The sequence below is a fragment of the Anoplophora glabripennis genome, unplaced genomic scaffold, assembly GCF_000390285.2.
Source record: "Anoplophora glabripennis isolate ALB-LARVAE unplaced genomic scaffold, Agla_2.0 scaffold498, whole genome shotgun sequence".
NCBI lineage: Eukaryota > Metazoa > Arthropoda > Insecta > Coleoptera > Cerambycidae > Anoplophora > Anoplophora glabripennis.
In genome coordinates, this window is record NW_019416801.1 from 268,108 (window position 1) to 285,188 (window position 17,081).

The 17,081-nt window shown below is 33.5% G+C and overlaps 2 protein-coding genes across 2 annotated transcripts; both read right to left on the reverse strand.

Moving 5' to 3' along the window:
• Positions 1-6,873, reverse strand: LOC111691936 (venom carboxylesterase-6-like). Its single transcript, XM_023455472.1, has 7 exons — positions 6,863-6,873; positions 5,307-5,703; positions 5,053-5,245; positions 4,823-4,989; positions 4,351-4,483; positions 238-379; positions 1-181 (listed from the first exon to the last, which is right to left on the reverse strand). The coding sequence occupies exons 1-7, from the start codon at positions 6,871-6,873 to the stop codon at positions 1-3; spliced, it is 1,224 nt and encodes a 407-aa protein (XP_023311240.1).
• Positions 6,874-7,932: 1,059 nt separating this feature from the next.
• LOC108908691 (venom carboxylesterase-6-like) lies at positions 7,933-12,478 on the reverse strand. Its single transcript, XM_023455473.1, is given in 6 exon segments — positions 7,933-8,201; positions 11,398-11,557; positions 11,896-12,042; positions 12,105-12,149; positions 12,151-12,243; positions 12,384-12,478. Coding segments are annotated over 6 exon segments (777 nt in total). The 5' UTR covers positions 12,447-12,478.
• Positions 12,479-17,081: the final 4,603 nt, after the last annotated feature.

A 17,081-nucleotide genomic window follows, 5' to 3' on the forward strand; every position in this document is an offset into this window, starting at 1 on the left:
TTAGTAATTAACCAATGGAGTTATAGCATACACGTCTATAATTCTTTCCCATTTGAGGTAGTCTTTAGGATTCGTCTGCATTTCAAGTGTATCGTTGATGTTCAAATACACCAAATTATTTGGACTAACTTTCTCCCACGTCACGTTACCTAGGAAGCTGTCCACTTCTGGAGTTGGGTTTCTAAAGAAAATCATGCATGAATATTATTTAACGCGATTCTGAATATAAGTACTCACAAGTATTTGACAAAGTTTGACCACAGGATTAACAAACGGTGACGAGTCGTAATATCTTCTGGATCATCTCCTGATGATCCATCAGAAAGGTGCGAGTCCCATAAATAACCCAACTCTTCACCGTGACCAACACCTCGAACACCTGAAATCAGATTATGTGGTAGCTTTCAAATATTCATTGTTAGTATAGAAAATATTGACCGTGTACGTGGCTAATTTTTGAATTCGTATGGAGTTTTTGTGTTGAGACATTGTTGCACCAATGACTGAATTCTACACAGTTTCTTTCCATCCATGAATTATAACAGGTGAAAAGACAAATTTTACTTAAACCACTGATAATAAATACCATGTCTAATTTAAAATCATCTATATAGCGATCTTTATTTATTTATTTGCTATACATATACAGAGTATTGTAGGTAGTACTGGGCAAACTGAAGATGCAAGTTCCTTAGATCATGCCGAGTTAAAAAGTTATAATATACATGGGGTCACCACCACCAGGAATAGATTGCGTGGCTGCTCTAAAAATCCCCGGGTTATTCCTCACTTGCTGACATTTGTCAATAACACAGCCACACAAAAAAAAAGTAGTCTGTACTTTTCATGCGACATATGTTATCAGTAGTATTTTTGCCTCCTGATCACGAATCCGGTGTCAGAATTGAGCTATCACATCGCAGGAATTTCCTAACCTCAAAAAACAGGTCAGAAATAGCAAAAATTCACGAGAAAGTGCTAGAAACTAGAAACAATTAATTTTTTTTCTATATTCAAATGTTCATTTATATAGTTAAGACCCCGCCGAACGTGAGTTATCGGTCAGAATTGATGGTTCTTTTTCTAACCTCAAAAAAACGGGTCAATTAAGGTCAGATATCACGAATTTTAAAGAAATAAAAAATTCGCACCAAATTTGGTATACGGGGGTTGACGGGGTCGCTGATCACGGATCCGAGGTCAATTTTGCAAAATTCAAGATGGCGGATCCAAGATGGCTGACCAAATTTTCAAATAATAACAGATTCCCATCAAATTTGGTATAAGGGGTTTTCGTCTCGAATAAATAACTACTTTATCGGTAAATAAAATACGTTTTACTAATTGAGGATTTGCTTGAATCCATTGGCAAAAATGTACCCGTGAAAGTAAGTCGTGCGATTTCAGATGTCGAACCTGTTGTACATGATAAGGATACAATAGATCGCTATGTTATGTTCGCCATACTCTCCAATGAGGACAATTCATACGTGCTGAAATTCTCTTAAATATTTCATGATTTTGCACTCTTCTAATTGGAAATCGTCGTTGATATTCTCTGAGGGCAGCTCGCGAATTTCCATCACAAAATCCATCGACAAACTCTTCGTTTGGAAACAGCACAGGTATATTGACAGAAAAGGTATTATTAGGAACACGTTGACACAGTTTACTACATAAACTGACGTTTATAAATTTTGACATGTCAGCTATCATTTGTTTTGTCAACTAACATGTTCATAGCTGGTGAGATTGAATATCAAAACATTATTTCTAAACTTTAATGGGTCTTGTATATTATAATTTTATTATTCAGAATGAGCTCAGGGACTTGTTCGTTAAGTATGTCCAGTACGTCATGCAACACCCTGTATATACAGTCTGTTTCAGAAAGACCTCCAGTTTATACAGGAGGTGATAGTATGACAGAGATAAGCATTTTTTTGTCTTATGAACTAACTATATGTCTATCTCCTCTTGTTTTCGAGATACAAAGCGACAAAATAAAAATTTTTAAATACAATTTTTACGAAAATTTCCAAACGGTAAAATTTTTTAAATAGAATTTTTACGAAAATTTCCAAACGGTGAGAAATATTTTTTGAAATTTGGTATTCCTGGGTTTTTAAGGATGCCAAATACACTGGTTTAATAATTTTTTGTATATTTCACAGAGGGCGCTAGTTATGCTACATTCGTATTAGATTTTAAGCTCTAATTTTTGTGAGGTTAGTTTTTTTACCATTCGGACTCCAATTTCTAATGTACAATTTATTTTCTAAAAATATTGTACTCTTGTTAGAACTTCCTAATGTGGATGGTTTTCGAGAAAAAAGGCTTTTGATTAAACTCTTACATTGTGTGTGTATATGTGTGTTTATAAAATAAGTGACTTTTCTCAAAGTAGGCTAATATCAAAACGTAGGATGTCTCATAGACAACGCATACATTCTCAGTGACATTTTAAAATCTAATTAATTTTATATCAAAATTGTAGTGACTGTAATTAGTCATTACTAACTACAGTCACTAACAATCACTAAAATTTTGATATAAGGCGTATTTGGCATCCTTAAAAATCCCGGATTACCAAATTTCATAAAAATATTTCGCACCGTATGTAAATTTTTGTAAAAATTCTATTTAAAAAATTTTACTTTGTCGCTCTGTATCTCGAAAACAAGAGGACATAGACATATAGTTCATAGGACAAAAAATTCTTATTTTTTGTCGTACTATCATCCCCTACATTTTCTGAAAGGGCCTGTATAAAAAGGGACATCCGGAAATACTAAAGTTAATTACAAACATTGGTGCTAGCCAAATTAAAATGTGACCTAATGTTACACGATTTATATAGTATAAATTGATGGATGTAGCGTAACATTGTTTCTGTTGGAGTAGATAAGTATAATAATGTACAGGAGTTACAAAGTATATCAGGATAATCAAAGTTATTATTCAAAAGTTTATATGTATAAGAATAAAAGAGAAAAGTACTTTGACTTAATGTTTAATGATTCCTATCAAATCCACTCAAGATTGTGAAGTGCTTCTGATAAGATAAATATTATCTAGGGGAGATATTTAAGACATTTCCTGTGAACTTTTTTTAATCTAGTAAGTGACAAATATTGGGATTCAGATGATGAATGCATGCTCTAGTTTTGATCTGACAAACGCATTATACAAAAGTGACTATGAAAGCTTCTTTAAAATGCTTAATATTTCTTACAATATAATGCACGTAACACGAGGCATACCTACAATTTAATTTAAAATAAAATATTACACCCAAATTTTTAAATTCAACTCCTCAGCTTAATTTTTATTGTCATAATGTAACATTTTGTTATGTTCAGTGATTATTATTATTAGTTTATTATTTTGTCATTATTCATTCATGCTGATAGATATAATTTTTAAGGCAATACAACCTTTAACTAATGAAACAGAAGTGAATAGCTTGAATAGACTTGTATAAAATAATATTATTAAATTATCATAAATATCAACAATACTCAAAAACTGAACATTGGGGCAGCAATTTCAGTTTAGCTAGAATCACGATTGTGAACTCTCAGTAATCTGTTTGAAAAGTTCAAAAACTTTATCGGTATACCAAAATTTGACAATTTACAAAGCAGAATGTCGTGGAAATATCAGTTTTAGCCCGAAAGTACAAAACGGTAAGCAATGATTTCAAACAGTTTGCCAAAATTACACAAAATTGCGCAAGAACCTGTAGTTTTCTACATATTTTTCACCTCTTTTGAATATAGGTCAGAATCTGACTAGCTTAAATATAAGGTTGGATATTTGAGGAGCTAAATTAAGAATAGTTGTAAAAGTAATGTACAATATACGAAAGTCTCTACTATTTTTTATATACTTATACCAAACTTTTGTTTTTTAAAGAGAACAGTCTATATATTTGCCATTTTAAATTAAATAAACAATACTTTAAATTCTTGGAAAAATATCTTATTATAGAAGGTTCCTCATTTTGTTCGATATATAATGAAGTTACAGGTCTACCAGATAAAACGCTCTTAGAAGTATAGATTACGTAAGTAATTGGAAATATTAGTCATCCAACACCCAATAATACTAATATGTCATCATTTAACACAAGAAAAATAATAAATTCGACATTTTTATTAGGAGAAATTCGTATGTGGAATAATTGTTAAGATTATTTTAATAGAAAATACAATTAAATGAGGAAAACTTGGACAACTATTTGCCTAAGGAATAAATATGCCTACATTTGACAATCCCTTCTCGATTGCTCTCTATGTCTTAACTTCATATCGTATTGTTAACATTACATAAATACAGAAAACTTACCTGCAATTTCAAAATCCTTCATATCTCCCAGATTGCCTTTGTATGAAAACTGGTACATATAAACGTCGGTATAGTTGGATTGTAACTTTGCATGCCTACTAAGTGGGGTTGTAAACGAGTGATCACTTAAAAACTAAAAAAAATGTTTTATTGTATTATAGATCATTTGTTTCAATTATTTATACGCTCTTTAAACGTTGGAAAGGTTAATATGCAGCAACACATTGTGAAAGCAAGAAGTTCTTTTTTTTGGAAGAGTGAGAAAACAATTTGAACTTGTGATTTTTCTCTGATAACAAAATTGTGATTTCTTCCCAAGTCCACCCAATTTCCGAGGTTTAGTTACGTGTCCGTTCAGATTTTATGAAGGGTTAATATGCTATTTTTTCGTCATTGAGAAAATTTTCCTTTTGAACTAGTAACAATTTCAACAAATACATGCAAAGCAGCTTAAAAAATATATGGATGTTACCTTTACTACTTGCCCAGGATCGTCTTCGAATGTTCCATCGGTGTAAATTTGTCTCAGTCTAGTGCCAGCTGTCAGTTTGTTCTCTTTGGTCATATTGAACTGGTTTCTGATGAGGTTTGTTAAATCACTGTCGAAATATTTCGCATACACCTCAACTACTGAAGGACCTTAAAATATCGTGGCATTGGTATCAAATAATAAAAAGTTTGAATAAGTTTTCATAATCTTACCACTCTTCAAAAACGATAGTTCTTCCTCGGAGTTAAATCCAATAATTATGGGAACTTGGTTTATGTTTCCCGTTCTGATGTCCTCATGAAATAAACCCGTGAGGAGTGCTCCTTCTAGACTAGCATCTTCAATTACAGGCAGCCATATTGAACCTTGGCCTTCCAGTAATCCAGTCTCTTTTCCAACAGCAGCCTAGTAAATTTTTGAGTTTAGTGTTTAATAAATCCATTTGAAAAATATATTAATTACTTACAGTAATTGTATTGTCGTTTATGTCGGAAGCAGGATGCCTTTGCAACAGTTCCAGTAATTCCGTTGAATTATCCGAAGTGAAACTTGGATCCAAACTTCGACCTAATTCGAAAGCGTAGAATCTTGCATAGTTTTGATGTGCGCCCTGACCCAATGAGGTACCACTTTGTAAAATGGCACCTCTAAATAAACCTTTATTCCGTTGACTTACTAATTGTAATCCCACAGATGACCCTCCAGCACTCTGTCCAGATATCGTTATTTTTTCGGGGTCCCCACCAAATAGATCGATATTATTTTTAACCCACTGAAAAGCAAAATGTTGATCCTTTAATCCTAAGTTTCCTGGGATGACTCCGTCTTCTGTTGTTAGAAATCCTGAAAGAATATGATTGAGACTTTAGAATAAATTGAAAATAAGATTATCAGTATTTTAGGAGCGGATTATATCATTACTTGTTATTTTGTCAGTACTATTCATTTGTTCCAAAGGCTATGCCTGATATTATTTTCGAGGGGTATGAAATGTTATTACTTGTTTATATTATCTTTGGTTTTAACGTATTTCTCTTCCAAGTTTTCGGCAGGGTAAGAAGAAATACAAAAACACGGTAACAATATAGGTAACAAATTAAAAGATAATATCAAAAACAATGTTAATAAAACAATGAAAAAAACATAAAAAGTTGTAAGAGAAGAAATAACAAAAAGTTAGAAAGCAAAAATAAAAATGTGGAAAATAAAATAAGAAAAATTAATAAATAAAAAAAGTACTAGAATTTTTTATGAATTAATAGTCGAAAAATGACCGACAAGAAGCAGCTAAAATTATTATTTAACTATAAATCTAATTCATTGTTAAATATATTACAGAGAACATTTAAACTGTTCGTTCTCGATATTGATAAATAAATGACATTGCAATGCGGTTTATTCAAGGTACGTACAAATTTAGTCTTGATAATATATTAGGAATAGCAAGTTTCCTAATATTTTCTAATACAGATCCTTGTGGTATACACGACGTTGCATTCGTTGGAATATATTGAGATGATAGTTATCTGAGATAAAGTTACCAGGGTTAGAAAAACCAATATTTGAAAGCTTATTGAGCAAAAGATCTAAACTATTAAATACTTTAGTTTTCACTAAAGATATATTGTATTTGTTGAAGCAATTATATCTCAAATTGAATCTCAAATATAAAATTTGTTTACGTCTCTTTACCTTTGGAAAAGTCGTGATAAAAGGAGAACTTAGAATTTTTTATAAACAAAACATTGAATCATGAATTAAAATTTCAAATATTTTTGAAACCAAGAGAGTTGCACGAAACTAAATTTGTACAAGACATGGCTAATACGATGCGAAACATCGCCTTAATGTTAAAAATGTTGTCACCGCCGTTCTTGGTGGTTAAAATTCGAAATATTTGGAATTAATGTTTTCGATTGAAGCCTTAAACAACTTTGGAAAGAGTTTTGCAAACACAAACATACAATCACACATTCAAAACTATTGTTATAATATATATCGGTTTGTGTTTTTTAGCCGTACTGAAGTGTCATGCGAATAATTCAGCTTGAAAAAATCCACAAAATAGTTTATTATGTCAGTTGGAGGAATAATTGTACAATTATTTTTTCTTCTTGAAATAAATCTAGAATTTTTTTAATTTTTTTTTAATTTCGCTTTTAGCCCACTGATGAAAAAATTATAAGGTGCTATTGTATCTGATTTTATCTCAGTTCTTAATATCATAAAATTATTACATACACAGTTTTTTTATAATTTTTTGTAAAATGACCAATTATACTAAAAAGGGTAAATATTATAAGAATACTTATAGAAACCGTTCGTCTTATTAGACCAGGCAATAAAGAGAAAAATATCTAGATTTTCGCGGCCCGGTCCGATTTTAATGCGGTTTTTTGCATTTTGTTCTGAAAGACCGTCGGAAAAAAGTCCCGCCTTTTTTATTATCTGGAATTGGCGGAAATGCGTCGCGGGTGCATAAAGTGCATCTAGAAGTGCATCGCATCCGAGAAACTTGCCAAAGTGCACGAAATACCGCAAAAATTGGTACTCGGCGGTTTAGGGGGGCGCAGAATTCGAATATGCATATATCCAGTCCACCCGACCCCTCGGGGGGCGACTTCCGGCCGCCTGGGGGCGCGGGGGGCACGTGGATTGCAAGGTTCTCCGAATTACTGGAAAAATGGATCTCGGGGGTTTTCGCGGGTGCTGATTCCGAAGTCGAGAGTGAAAAATATCCCCAGTGCTCGTGAAGGTGGGGGAGGGCGGTGGGGAGGGGGGGTATGAAATTTAAAGTTCTCGAAATGACTGGGAAAATGTATCTCGGGGGTTTTCGCGGGTGCTGATTCCGAATATGAGGATGAAAAATATCCCCTGTGCTTGTGGAGGGGGCGGTGGGGGGTAGGGAGGTCTTCTAAAGTTCCCTTCATCTGTCTCTTCCACTTTTCTGGGACCCTTCCCCAAAAATTCCACTGTTATGTATAGGTACCGCTAGACAGCTGCGCGCATCCGTATACCTGAGATTCGAGAGCGTATACAGCGGGAATTTCGAAAAGCAGCATCTCAGAATATTATCGAATTTCGTGCTCTTCTCATTTTTCCCCCGGGGCCTGATTGTNATGTGCGCCCTGACCCAATGAGGTACCACTTTGTAAAATGGCACCTCTGAATAAACCTTTATTCCGTTGACTTACTAATTGTAATCCCACAGATGACCCTCCAGCACTCTGTCCAGATATCGTTATTTTTTCGGGGTCCCCACCAAATAGATCGATATTATTTTTAACCCACTGAAAAGCAAAATGTTGATCCTTTAATCCTAAGTTTCCTGGGATGACTCCGTCTTCTGTTGTTAGAAATCCTGAAAGATTATGATTGAGACATTAGAATAAATTGAGAATAAGATTATCAGTATTTTAGGGGTGGGTTTTAATATTATTACTTATTATTTTGTAAGTACTATTCATTTGTTCCAGAGGCCGTGCCTGATATTGTTTCCGAGGGGTATGAAATGTTATTACTTGTTTATTTTATCTTTGTTTTTAACGTATTCCTCTTCCAAGTTTAAGGCAGGATAAGAAGAAATACAAATACATGGTAAGAATATGGGTAACAAATTAAAAGATAATATCAAAAACAATGTTATGTTAATAAAACCATGAAAAAACATAAAAAGTTATAAGAGAAGAAATAACATATAATTAGAAAGCAAAAATAAAAATATGGAAAATAAAATCAAAAATTAATAAATAAAAAAGTGCTAAAATTCTTTATGAATTAATATTCGAAAAATGACCGACAAGAAGCAGTTAAAATTATTATCCAACTATAAGTCTAATTCACGGTTAAATATATTACAGAGGAGAACATTTAAACTGTTCGTTCTCGGTATTGATAAATGACATTACAATGACAAGGTACATACAAATTTAGTCTTGATAATATTTTAACCTTGTATACTTTCGATTTATATGTACAATATATAATTCCATAATATAATAATATAATATAAATTCAGTATTGATAAATAAATGACATTACAGTGACTGATTACATAAAAATTTAGTCTTGATAATATTTTAGCCTTGTATACTTTCGATTTTATTATATATAATTCCATAATAATAATTTCACTTATATTTGTCACCTATGTCATTAAGAAAAAAACAGAATTCCCTAATATTTCCTAATACAGATCCCTGTGGTATACACGACGTTGCAATATATTAAAACGATAATTATTTGAGATAAAGTTACCAGGGGGTTAGAGAAACCGAAAGAGAGCTTATTGAACAAGAGATCTAAACTATCAAATACTTTTGTGAAAACAAGATATCTCCTTGAAGCAATTATGGCCGCTCGCAAACACGGCCACTTGTGGTCGCCACTAGTGGCGGCCACCAAGTGGCTAGAAGCAACCACTAGTATTCGCTACAGGTGGCCGCCACGCGCTTCTAATTTTTTAACCAGTGGCCGCCACTTTTCATGAATTTTCTATCCAGTATCGTCTCTAGTCAGTTTCGGATATAAACACATCTACGTCTATAATGTCCTCCATTTCTGTGCTCATAATTCAGAATACGTACCAGTCGAACAGAAACGTGGCGATAGACTGTGGCCGCTTGGTGTGGCCGCGTGTGCGCCGAAAGAAGAGTAGCTATCGTCGGCTACAAGCAGCGAGGTACGACTTCTGCCACAACGTGTGGCCCGATCGAGCCACTGCTAACGCTGTGTTTGCGCTGAACCCAAAGGCCGCTCGCAAACACGGCCACTTGGTGGCCGCCACTAGTGGCGACCACAAGTGGCCGTGTTTGCGAACGGCCTATATCTCAAATTGAATCTGAAATATTTGTTTACGTCTCTTTACCTTTGGAAAAATTGTGCTAAAAAGGGAACTTAGATTTTTTTTATAAAGAAAACGTTGAATCATTAAACTTCAAATATCTCATAATCATTATATATGACTGACAGCAGTATATATATTCAATTTTTTTTAATATAAGCTGATACTTGTGCCAGTGGCGAAGATACTGGGAATTACTTAAACTAAAAACCTCAGAAATTAGACACTACTGATTATTTTGATAATTCTATTACTACTAGTTTCGGCATTCTGCATAAAACTCCAGAAATATTTTAGAAATGGTGAGTATTTTTTAATTTCAACACACTATATCTCGAAAAGTATCTGTTGTGAACCTATGTTTATGTAACCTTTCTCGTGTAAAATCACTGAATTCATCCCTTAAATGTGCGCACATATTTCATTAACACCTTATATATTGAGTCAAATTTAGATTTTTTCTAAAGTTTAAGAACAATTTTCGATTGAAGCCTTAAACAACTTTGGAAAGTTTTGCAAACACAAACATACAATCACACATTAAAAACTATTGTGTATAATATATATCGGCTTATGTTTTTTTAGCCTTACTGAAGTGTCATGCGAATAATTCTGTATGAAAAAATCCACAAAAGAGTTTATTATGTTAGTTGGAGAAATAATTGTATAATTATTTTTTCTTCTTGAAGTAAGTAAAGAATTTTTTTATTTTTTTTATTTTGTTTTTAGGTTATGTATTTTTGAAACCGAGAGAGTTGCACGAAACTAAATTTGTACAGAACATAGCTAACACGATGTGAAACATCGCCTTAATGTTAAAAATATTGTCACCCCCATTCTTGGTGGTGAAAATTCGAAATATTTGGAATTATCAAATTTCGTGGCTGAAAACATACATAGATATTGTATTTTTGAAACCGAGACAGTTGCACAAAACTAAATTTGTACAAGACATGCGAAACATGGCCTTAATGTTAAAAATGTTGTCACCGCCGTTCTTGGTGGTTAAAATTCGAAATATTTGGAATTAATGTTTTCGATTGAAGCCTTAAACAACTTTGGAAAGAGTTTTGCAAACACAAACATACAATCACACATTAAAAACTATTGTGTATAATATATATCNAAAACCCCCGAGATCCATTTTTCCAGTCATTCGGAGAACCTTGCAATCCACGTGCCCCCCGTTCCCCCCAGGCGGCCGGAAGTCGCCCTCCGGGGGGTCGGGTGGACTGGATATATGCATATTCGAATTCTGCGCCCCCCAAAACCCCCGAGTACCAATTTTTGCGGTATATCGTGCACTTTGGCAAGTTTCTCGGATGCGATGCACTTCTAGATGCACTTTATGCACCCGCGATGCATTTCCGCCCCTTCCGGATAATAAAAAAGGCGGGACTTTTTTCCGACGGTCTTTCTGAACAAAATGCAAAAAACTGCATTAAAATCGGACCGGGCCGCGAAAATTTAGATATTTTGGGGTAAATCGTTCTTTATTACCTGGTCTATATTTACTGACATGGTTCTCCTACTTGAAGTTGTTCATTACGAAAATCCTACTTAATCAGTTTTGCATTACTGCAGTTGTCACATTATCTCTAAACCTTTAGCTCTACAAATGTTCTTTTAAGGGTCCTAACTAATGGAATTGTAATTATGCCATTATTGTTATTATTTTTACTTAAAGCGTTTATATATTATATTTGTTAGTTACCTAGAACTCCTACACGGTAGTTTATTGAGACAATAACAATATTATGGTCAATAAAAAATCCAGGTTTGTATACTTGAAAAGCACCAACTCCATTTTTAAATCCACCTCCGTGTATCCATATTAACACCGGTAATGGGGTTTGTGAAGTATCTCCAGGTTTCTAAAAGAAAATATGCATCGATAAAGACGATAGTTGAAAGCGAACAGTAAAGTAACTACAGCTTTAACATTTTGAGATATAATTTTATTGGAGATACGCCTGTATCAATTTTTGCATAAGTTTATTATAAAATCAAAAATAATGTTTTTGGCCCTGAATATACCGCGTCTTAAGCATATAATTATTCATATTTTATTGTTTTCTTTGAATCTAAATAATAGTAATCGTTATATGCATCGGCAAAAAGAGTGTGATAATAATGTCCAAAATTGTTGATGTTAAAAAAACGCAGTATTAGCATAGCATCCTTAGGCTGTGGTAAGTGTAACTATTCTTACCAGAGGAGTGTAAACACTCAAATACAAACAGTCTTCCGTTGGAATTAATCCGGAAACCGAAATGTACATGTCTCCATTTTGGTAACAAATTTTTTCATTTTTCGTGGTGTTTAATATTCCATCCCATTTTGCTGGCGCTACAGGTACCTAAAAATGAATTGAAACGTTAATAATAAAAAGTAAAAAAATATATATGTTTTCATCCTTACTTGAAATCTTAATTTGCCTATAGGTGGAGCTGCGTACGGTACGGTCTTGAAATGCGTAATAAACTTTGTCGTTTGGAGACTGCAAGGCTTGACCTCTTATTTGGCCCTCTGGTAAAGTGACAAGTGTCGGGTCATCTACCTACGTATTTATGAAGAAATATGTGATATTTGTGGTACTTTAACTAGATACATAGATATTAATAACTACATAACTACATAAAGAAGACATTTCAAATTTACAAAACTTCGATATATTTAAGTAAGCCAATAATTACTTACATTCGCTACAGATGACCTTATGGCGCATAAAATCAGCAGCAGCAGCCCGTTGTACTTCATCATTTCGAACTAATAGTGATAACGAACGAGCGTTTCAATTTATAGAATCTAGAACTGGTAATTTTTCATTCGGTCAAACCTCAAGTGTTCGACTTTCGCACATATTTTTTGTAGTACTCTTAGTTTTATCTTATTATAATAGTTATTTCTTATAAAGAACATACAACAATAGAAAAATTATTATATCAGTACTTTAAATTAAAGTGGTTTTAACTGATTTTGCATTTTGCATGGAGTACACTCAAAAAATGGTGACTAGGGAAATATTGAAGCATTTTCTTTATGAATACTAAAAATAGATTTTCTATAAATCAGCAAAATATTGTCATGGCATATGTACAGTTTATTATTAAAAGACAAGCTACTGTCCTATTTGGGAAGTTACGCGATTCTGCCCCACTGCAGTTTGGGTTTAGGCGGAACTTTTCTACCATTCGTCTTACTATAATAGAGGAGATTGTTGAGGGATTTGACAATAAAATTGTATCTCATTCTACATTGTGCGATTTGAGTAAAGCATTTGATTGCATCGATATTGAGATACTACTGCAAAAATTAGAATATTACGATATTCGAAATAATGAATTGAATCTTTTTCGAACCTATATATTAAGTAGAAAGCAATGTGTCAGCATTGACAATAGATTATCTACTCTTCTCCCTGTTGTAAGAGGAGTTCCTCAGGGATCTGTGTTGGGACCAATACTTTTCTTGATTTATATCAACGATTTACCTACAAATATTTCTAGTGGTACTTGTGTCCTTGCTGCTGACGACACTACTATTCTAACACCAGGAAATTCGAGCACAGACAGCTTGAAGGAAGCAAAAACCTGGTTTTCAGCGAATAGATTAAAACTGAATGCATCTAAGACTCAACATATGTCTTTTACATCAGATAATAAATGTGCTAAATCTGATCCTGTAAAGTTGCTAGGTATTACCTTGGACGCTGGCCTTAGATGGACAGATCATATCCGTTGTTTGTGCTCAAAGCTTGCGACCCAGATATATGTTAATAGACAGCTGCGGCCTTCTGTGGATAGCAAAGTTATGCGAGTAGTCTATTTTTCATTGATCCACAGTTTTCTTCTTTATGGAGTTAACTTGTGGGGTAATTCAAGATTTGCTCTCAAACCATTTGTGATACAGAAGGCCGCTGTTCGTCTTATAGCGGGTGTATCAAACTATACTCATAGTAGGGTTTACTTCCGAAAATATAAGCTATTGCCATTTCCGTGCCTATATCTACTTGAATCACTGTATCTAGTTCATAAAAATTTGCCAAACATCCCGACACATTCTAGTGTACATGAATATAACACTAGGCACCGTGGAGCCCTTATAGTCCCTTTCTCTAGGATTAATATAACTAGAAATAATAAACCCAAAATAGATTTATTATTTAAGGTAAAATATGAGAATGAAAAAAAAAATTACAGAAAAAATATAAATATAACTAAACAAACCTATTACAATAATAAAATAAATAATTCAGCAAACAAAATGAAAGAAACTTGGAGCATTGTCAATAAAATTTTAGATAGGAATAAAAAGAAAAATAGGGACCAAATCATTCTCAAGATTAATGATACCATCATAAGTGACTGTAATAAAGTTGCCAGGGAATTTGGATGTCATTTTTCTACTGTAGCACAAAATAAAATTAGAGACCATTTTGGGTCAAATCTTTCTTTACCCTGTACATTAAATGATAACCTTGTAAACTCAATGGTTTTTTATGACGTTGCAGTGGAGGAGGTGCTTGTCATTATTTCACAACTTAAAAATAAAAATTCAAGCGGTTATGACGGCTTAACAGCTAAATTAATTAAAAATATAGAGAACAATATTCTACAGCCATTTGTTTATCTCATAAATGAATCAATTAAAACCGGAATATTTCCTAACTGTTTTAAATTGGCAACTGTTATACCCCTATTAAAGAAAGGTGATCCTAAAGAAATGGAGAATTACCGACAAATTTCTTTGCTGAGTGTTTTGTCTAAAATACATGAGAAAGTAGTATATAACAGAATAATCAACTTTGTTGAAAAAAATAATCTGCTGACTGCATCCCAGCATGGATTTAGGTCTAATAAATCGGTTGAGACGGCATCTTGTCACCTTCTCAAATATGTGTATCAGTGCTTGGATGCTGGTAAGTATGTGGTTTCACTTCTGTTTGATCTCTCCAGGGCGTTTGACACTGTCGATAAAGAGATCTTGAGCCAGAAATTATACAGTCTGGGTATAAGAGGTAGCATGCTTGCATGGCTGACTTCATACATGGAAAATAGGTCTCTGGTAGTCAATATAAACGAGAAAAAATCGGATATATATGCGGTTGCACTTGGAGTACCTCAGGGTTCCGTACTAGGTCCATTACTGTTCATGCTCTATGTCAATGATTTGCCAACATACATTGAGCATGGTCATGTAACAATGTTTGCTGACGACACAACGGTTACTGTATCAGCAAATACACCTGAGGAGGTCCGAACAATTATATGTAATGTGGTAGATTCATTGAGTGTATGGTGCCATAGAAATAAATTAATCCTAAACACCAAAAAGACGGTATACATTAATTTTCATCTTCAAAGGCCCCTACCTGCAAACCTCATGTCCGATGAAGGTACCATGTCAGATTCGGTAAAACTTCTGGGCACCATCCTTGATTCTAGGCTCTCCTGGCATAAGCATGTTGACCATGTTTGTGGTCAGTTAAATAAAGCATTCTTTGCAATACTGCAGTTAAAGCATACTCTTGATCAGGCGGGTTTAGTTAATGTTTATTATTCCATGGTATACAGTCACATAGCGTTCAACATTCTCGCTTGGGGTAGAGGTAGTGAATGGGAAAGAGTTTTCATATGTCAAAAAAGAATTATTAGACTACTTTTCAACTTGAAGGTGAATGAGAGTTGTAGGAATGTGTTTAAGGATAAGCAAATTCTCACAACACCCTCAATTTACATCTTAAGATGTCTAATTTTTACAAAAAATAATCTAAGTCTTTTTAATAAACGGACATATTTTCACAACTATATGACCAGACATGGTGAGCTGTTGAGTATTCCTTCTCACCATACAAGTGCTTTTAAAAAATCTTCATATTATAATTGTGTAATCTTGTACAATGCTCTTCCTAATGAAATTAGATGTATACTTGATTATAGAAAATTTAAAAACAAAACTAAAGAATTTGTGTCAGTTGGAGGTTTTTATAGTGTGGAGGATTTTATAAGTGGTAAATGATGCTAACTGTGTATTTTTATTGTCACTATCGATGTATGTTTCTTTTAGTATACTTGACTTGCCATATGTACAAATTTGTATCTTTGCCTGGCCAAAAAAATAAATAAAAAAATAAATAATAAATAAATATATAATAAATTGGTTCATTTCTTCAAGCACGAGAATATTAAATTAATGTCTCACATCATTTTATAATTTCACTAAAAATTTTTTTATGACGAAATGCTATTTTAGTACTGATGATGAGTTTATTTCTGATATTCCATTCTGTATAATCTTTGTATTTAATTTTAAGAATATTGAATATTCGACTTTTTTTGTATAAACATCTATTGTAGGTACTTACTTCTTGTAATGGTTTATTGTGAGCTTGTATAGAAATTAATTTTGCCTAAATGTCCCAACTGGAAATTTGTAGTGATAGCAGCGATATTACGGTTTATAAGATACTGGGGCTTGATAAGTTGCGAATGCATACATTATAAAATATGGAACGGACCGCAACCGCCTAATGCGTTCTCTGCTTAACATAAAACCAACAACATACTACGGTTTTAGCTAATTTGATCGAACCCATACTTTCATGACAACAGTGCGGAGTCTTTTTGATGTTCCGAATCACAATGGCATTGGTTCTCGCCTAATTACTGTAACGTCTAATTTCGTTTATACTCAAGTAGAATTAGAATGAACATGAAATAATTTATTAGTAGACATTTTATTCGCACGATTGGCAAAGCCAATTTTTGCAAATTTCCGTACCTTTCAAGCCGTGTTTTCTGCAGTTACAGCTTTGTGTTGTGCAGTTGCTCTTACAACTACTGAAAACAATTTAAAAAAAAAATCCATGGCTAATCATGCAAACACGTAGAGAAACCTATAATCGATAAACTGCAGATGATACCGAATAATTTACAGAATGCATTTTTGAAGAAACAGATTTCTTGCAAGAAGAAGATGGTGATGAATTCATTCCTGCCAATATTCAAAATTTTATATATCCACTGCCTCTCATCATCTTCCCCCATTACTCGACCATGTACGTGCGCTAGTCCGTTTTTGAGCATGTATGTTCGCATCATTTTATCAGAAAATTATAATATAGGTACGTTTTGTTAGTATTAAACTTCTACTTTTAAAATCTAGCTGAAAAATTAAAATCGGACCACTTCCAACGCATCCAGAAATTTTGTAAAATTCTGCACCATAAAATCTAAATTGCAATTGCACCAAAATTAATGCTCCGACAGCGCCTGCTTTGTGCACACTTAATTATATAATTCGCCACGTAGACAAGGCGAAAACCTCGCATTCGTGGGAGAAATTTTCCGACTAGATTTTTTTGCATATTCAGATTCGTGAGATGTTCCTTAACAT

What these genes read in the sequence shown, in the direction of transcription:
- LOC111691936 (XM_023455472.1), bottom strand. An exon ending in TAAACGACAATACAATTACT is followed by an intron (nt 5,246 to 5,306) that starts GTAAGTAATTAA and finishes AAAATTTACTAG; the next exon opens with GCTGCTGTTGGAAAAGAGAC. An exon ending in GAAGGATTTTGAAATTGCAG is followed by an intron (nt 380 to 4,350) that starts GTAAGTTTTCTG and finishes ATCTGATTTCAG; the next exon opens with GTGTTCGAGGTGTTGGTCAC.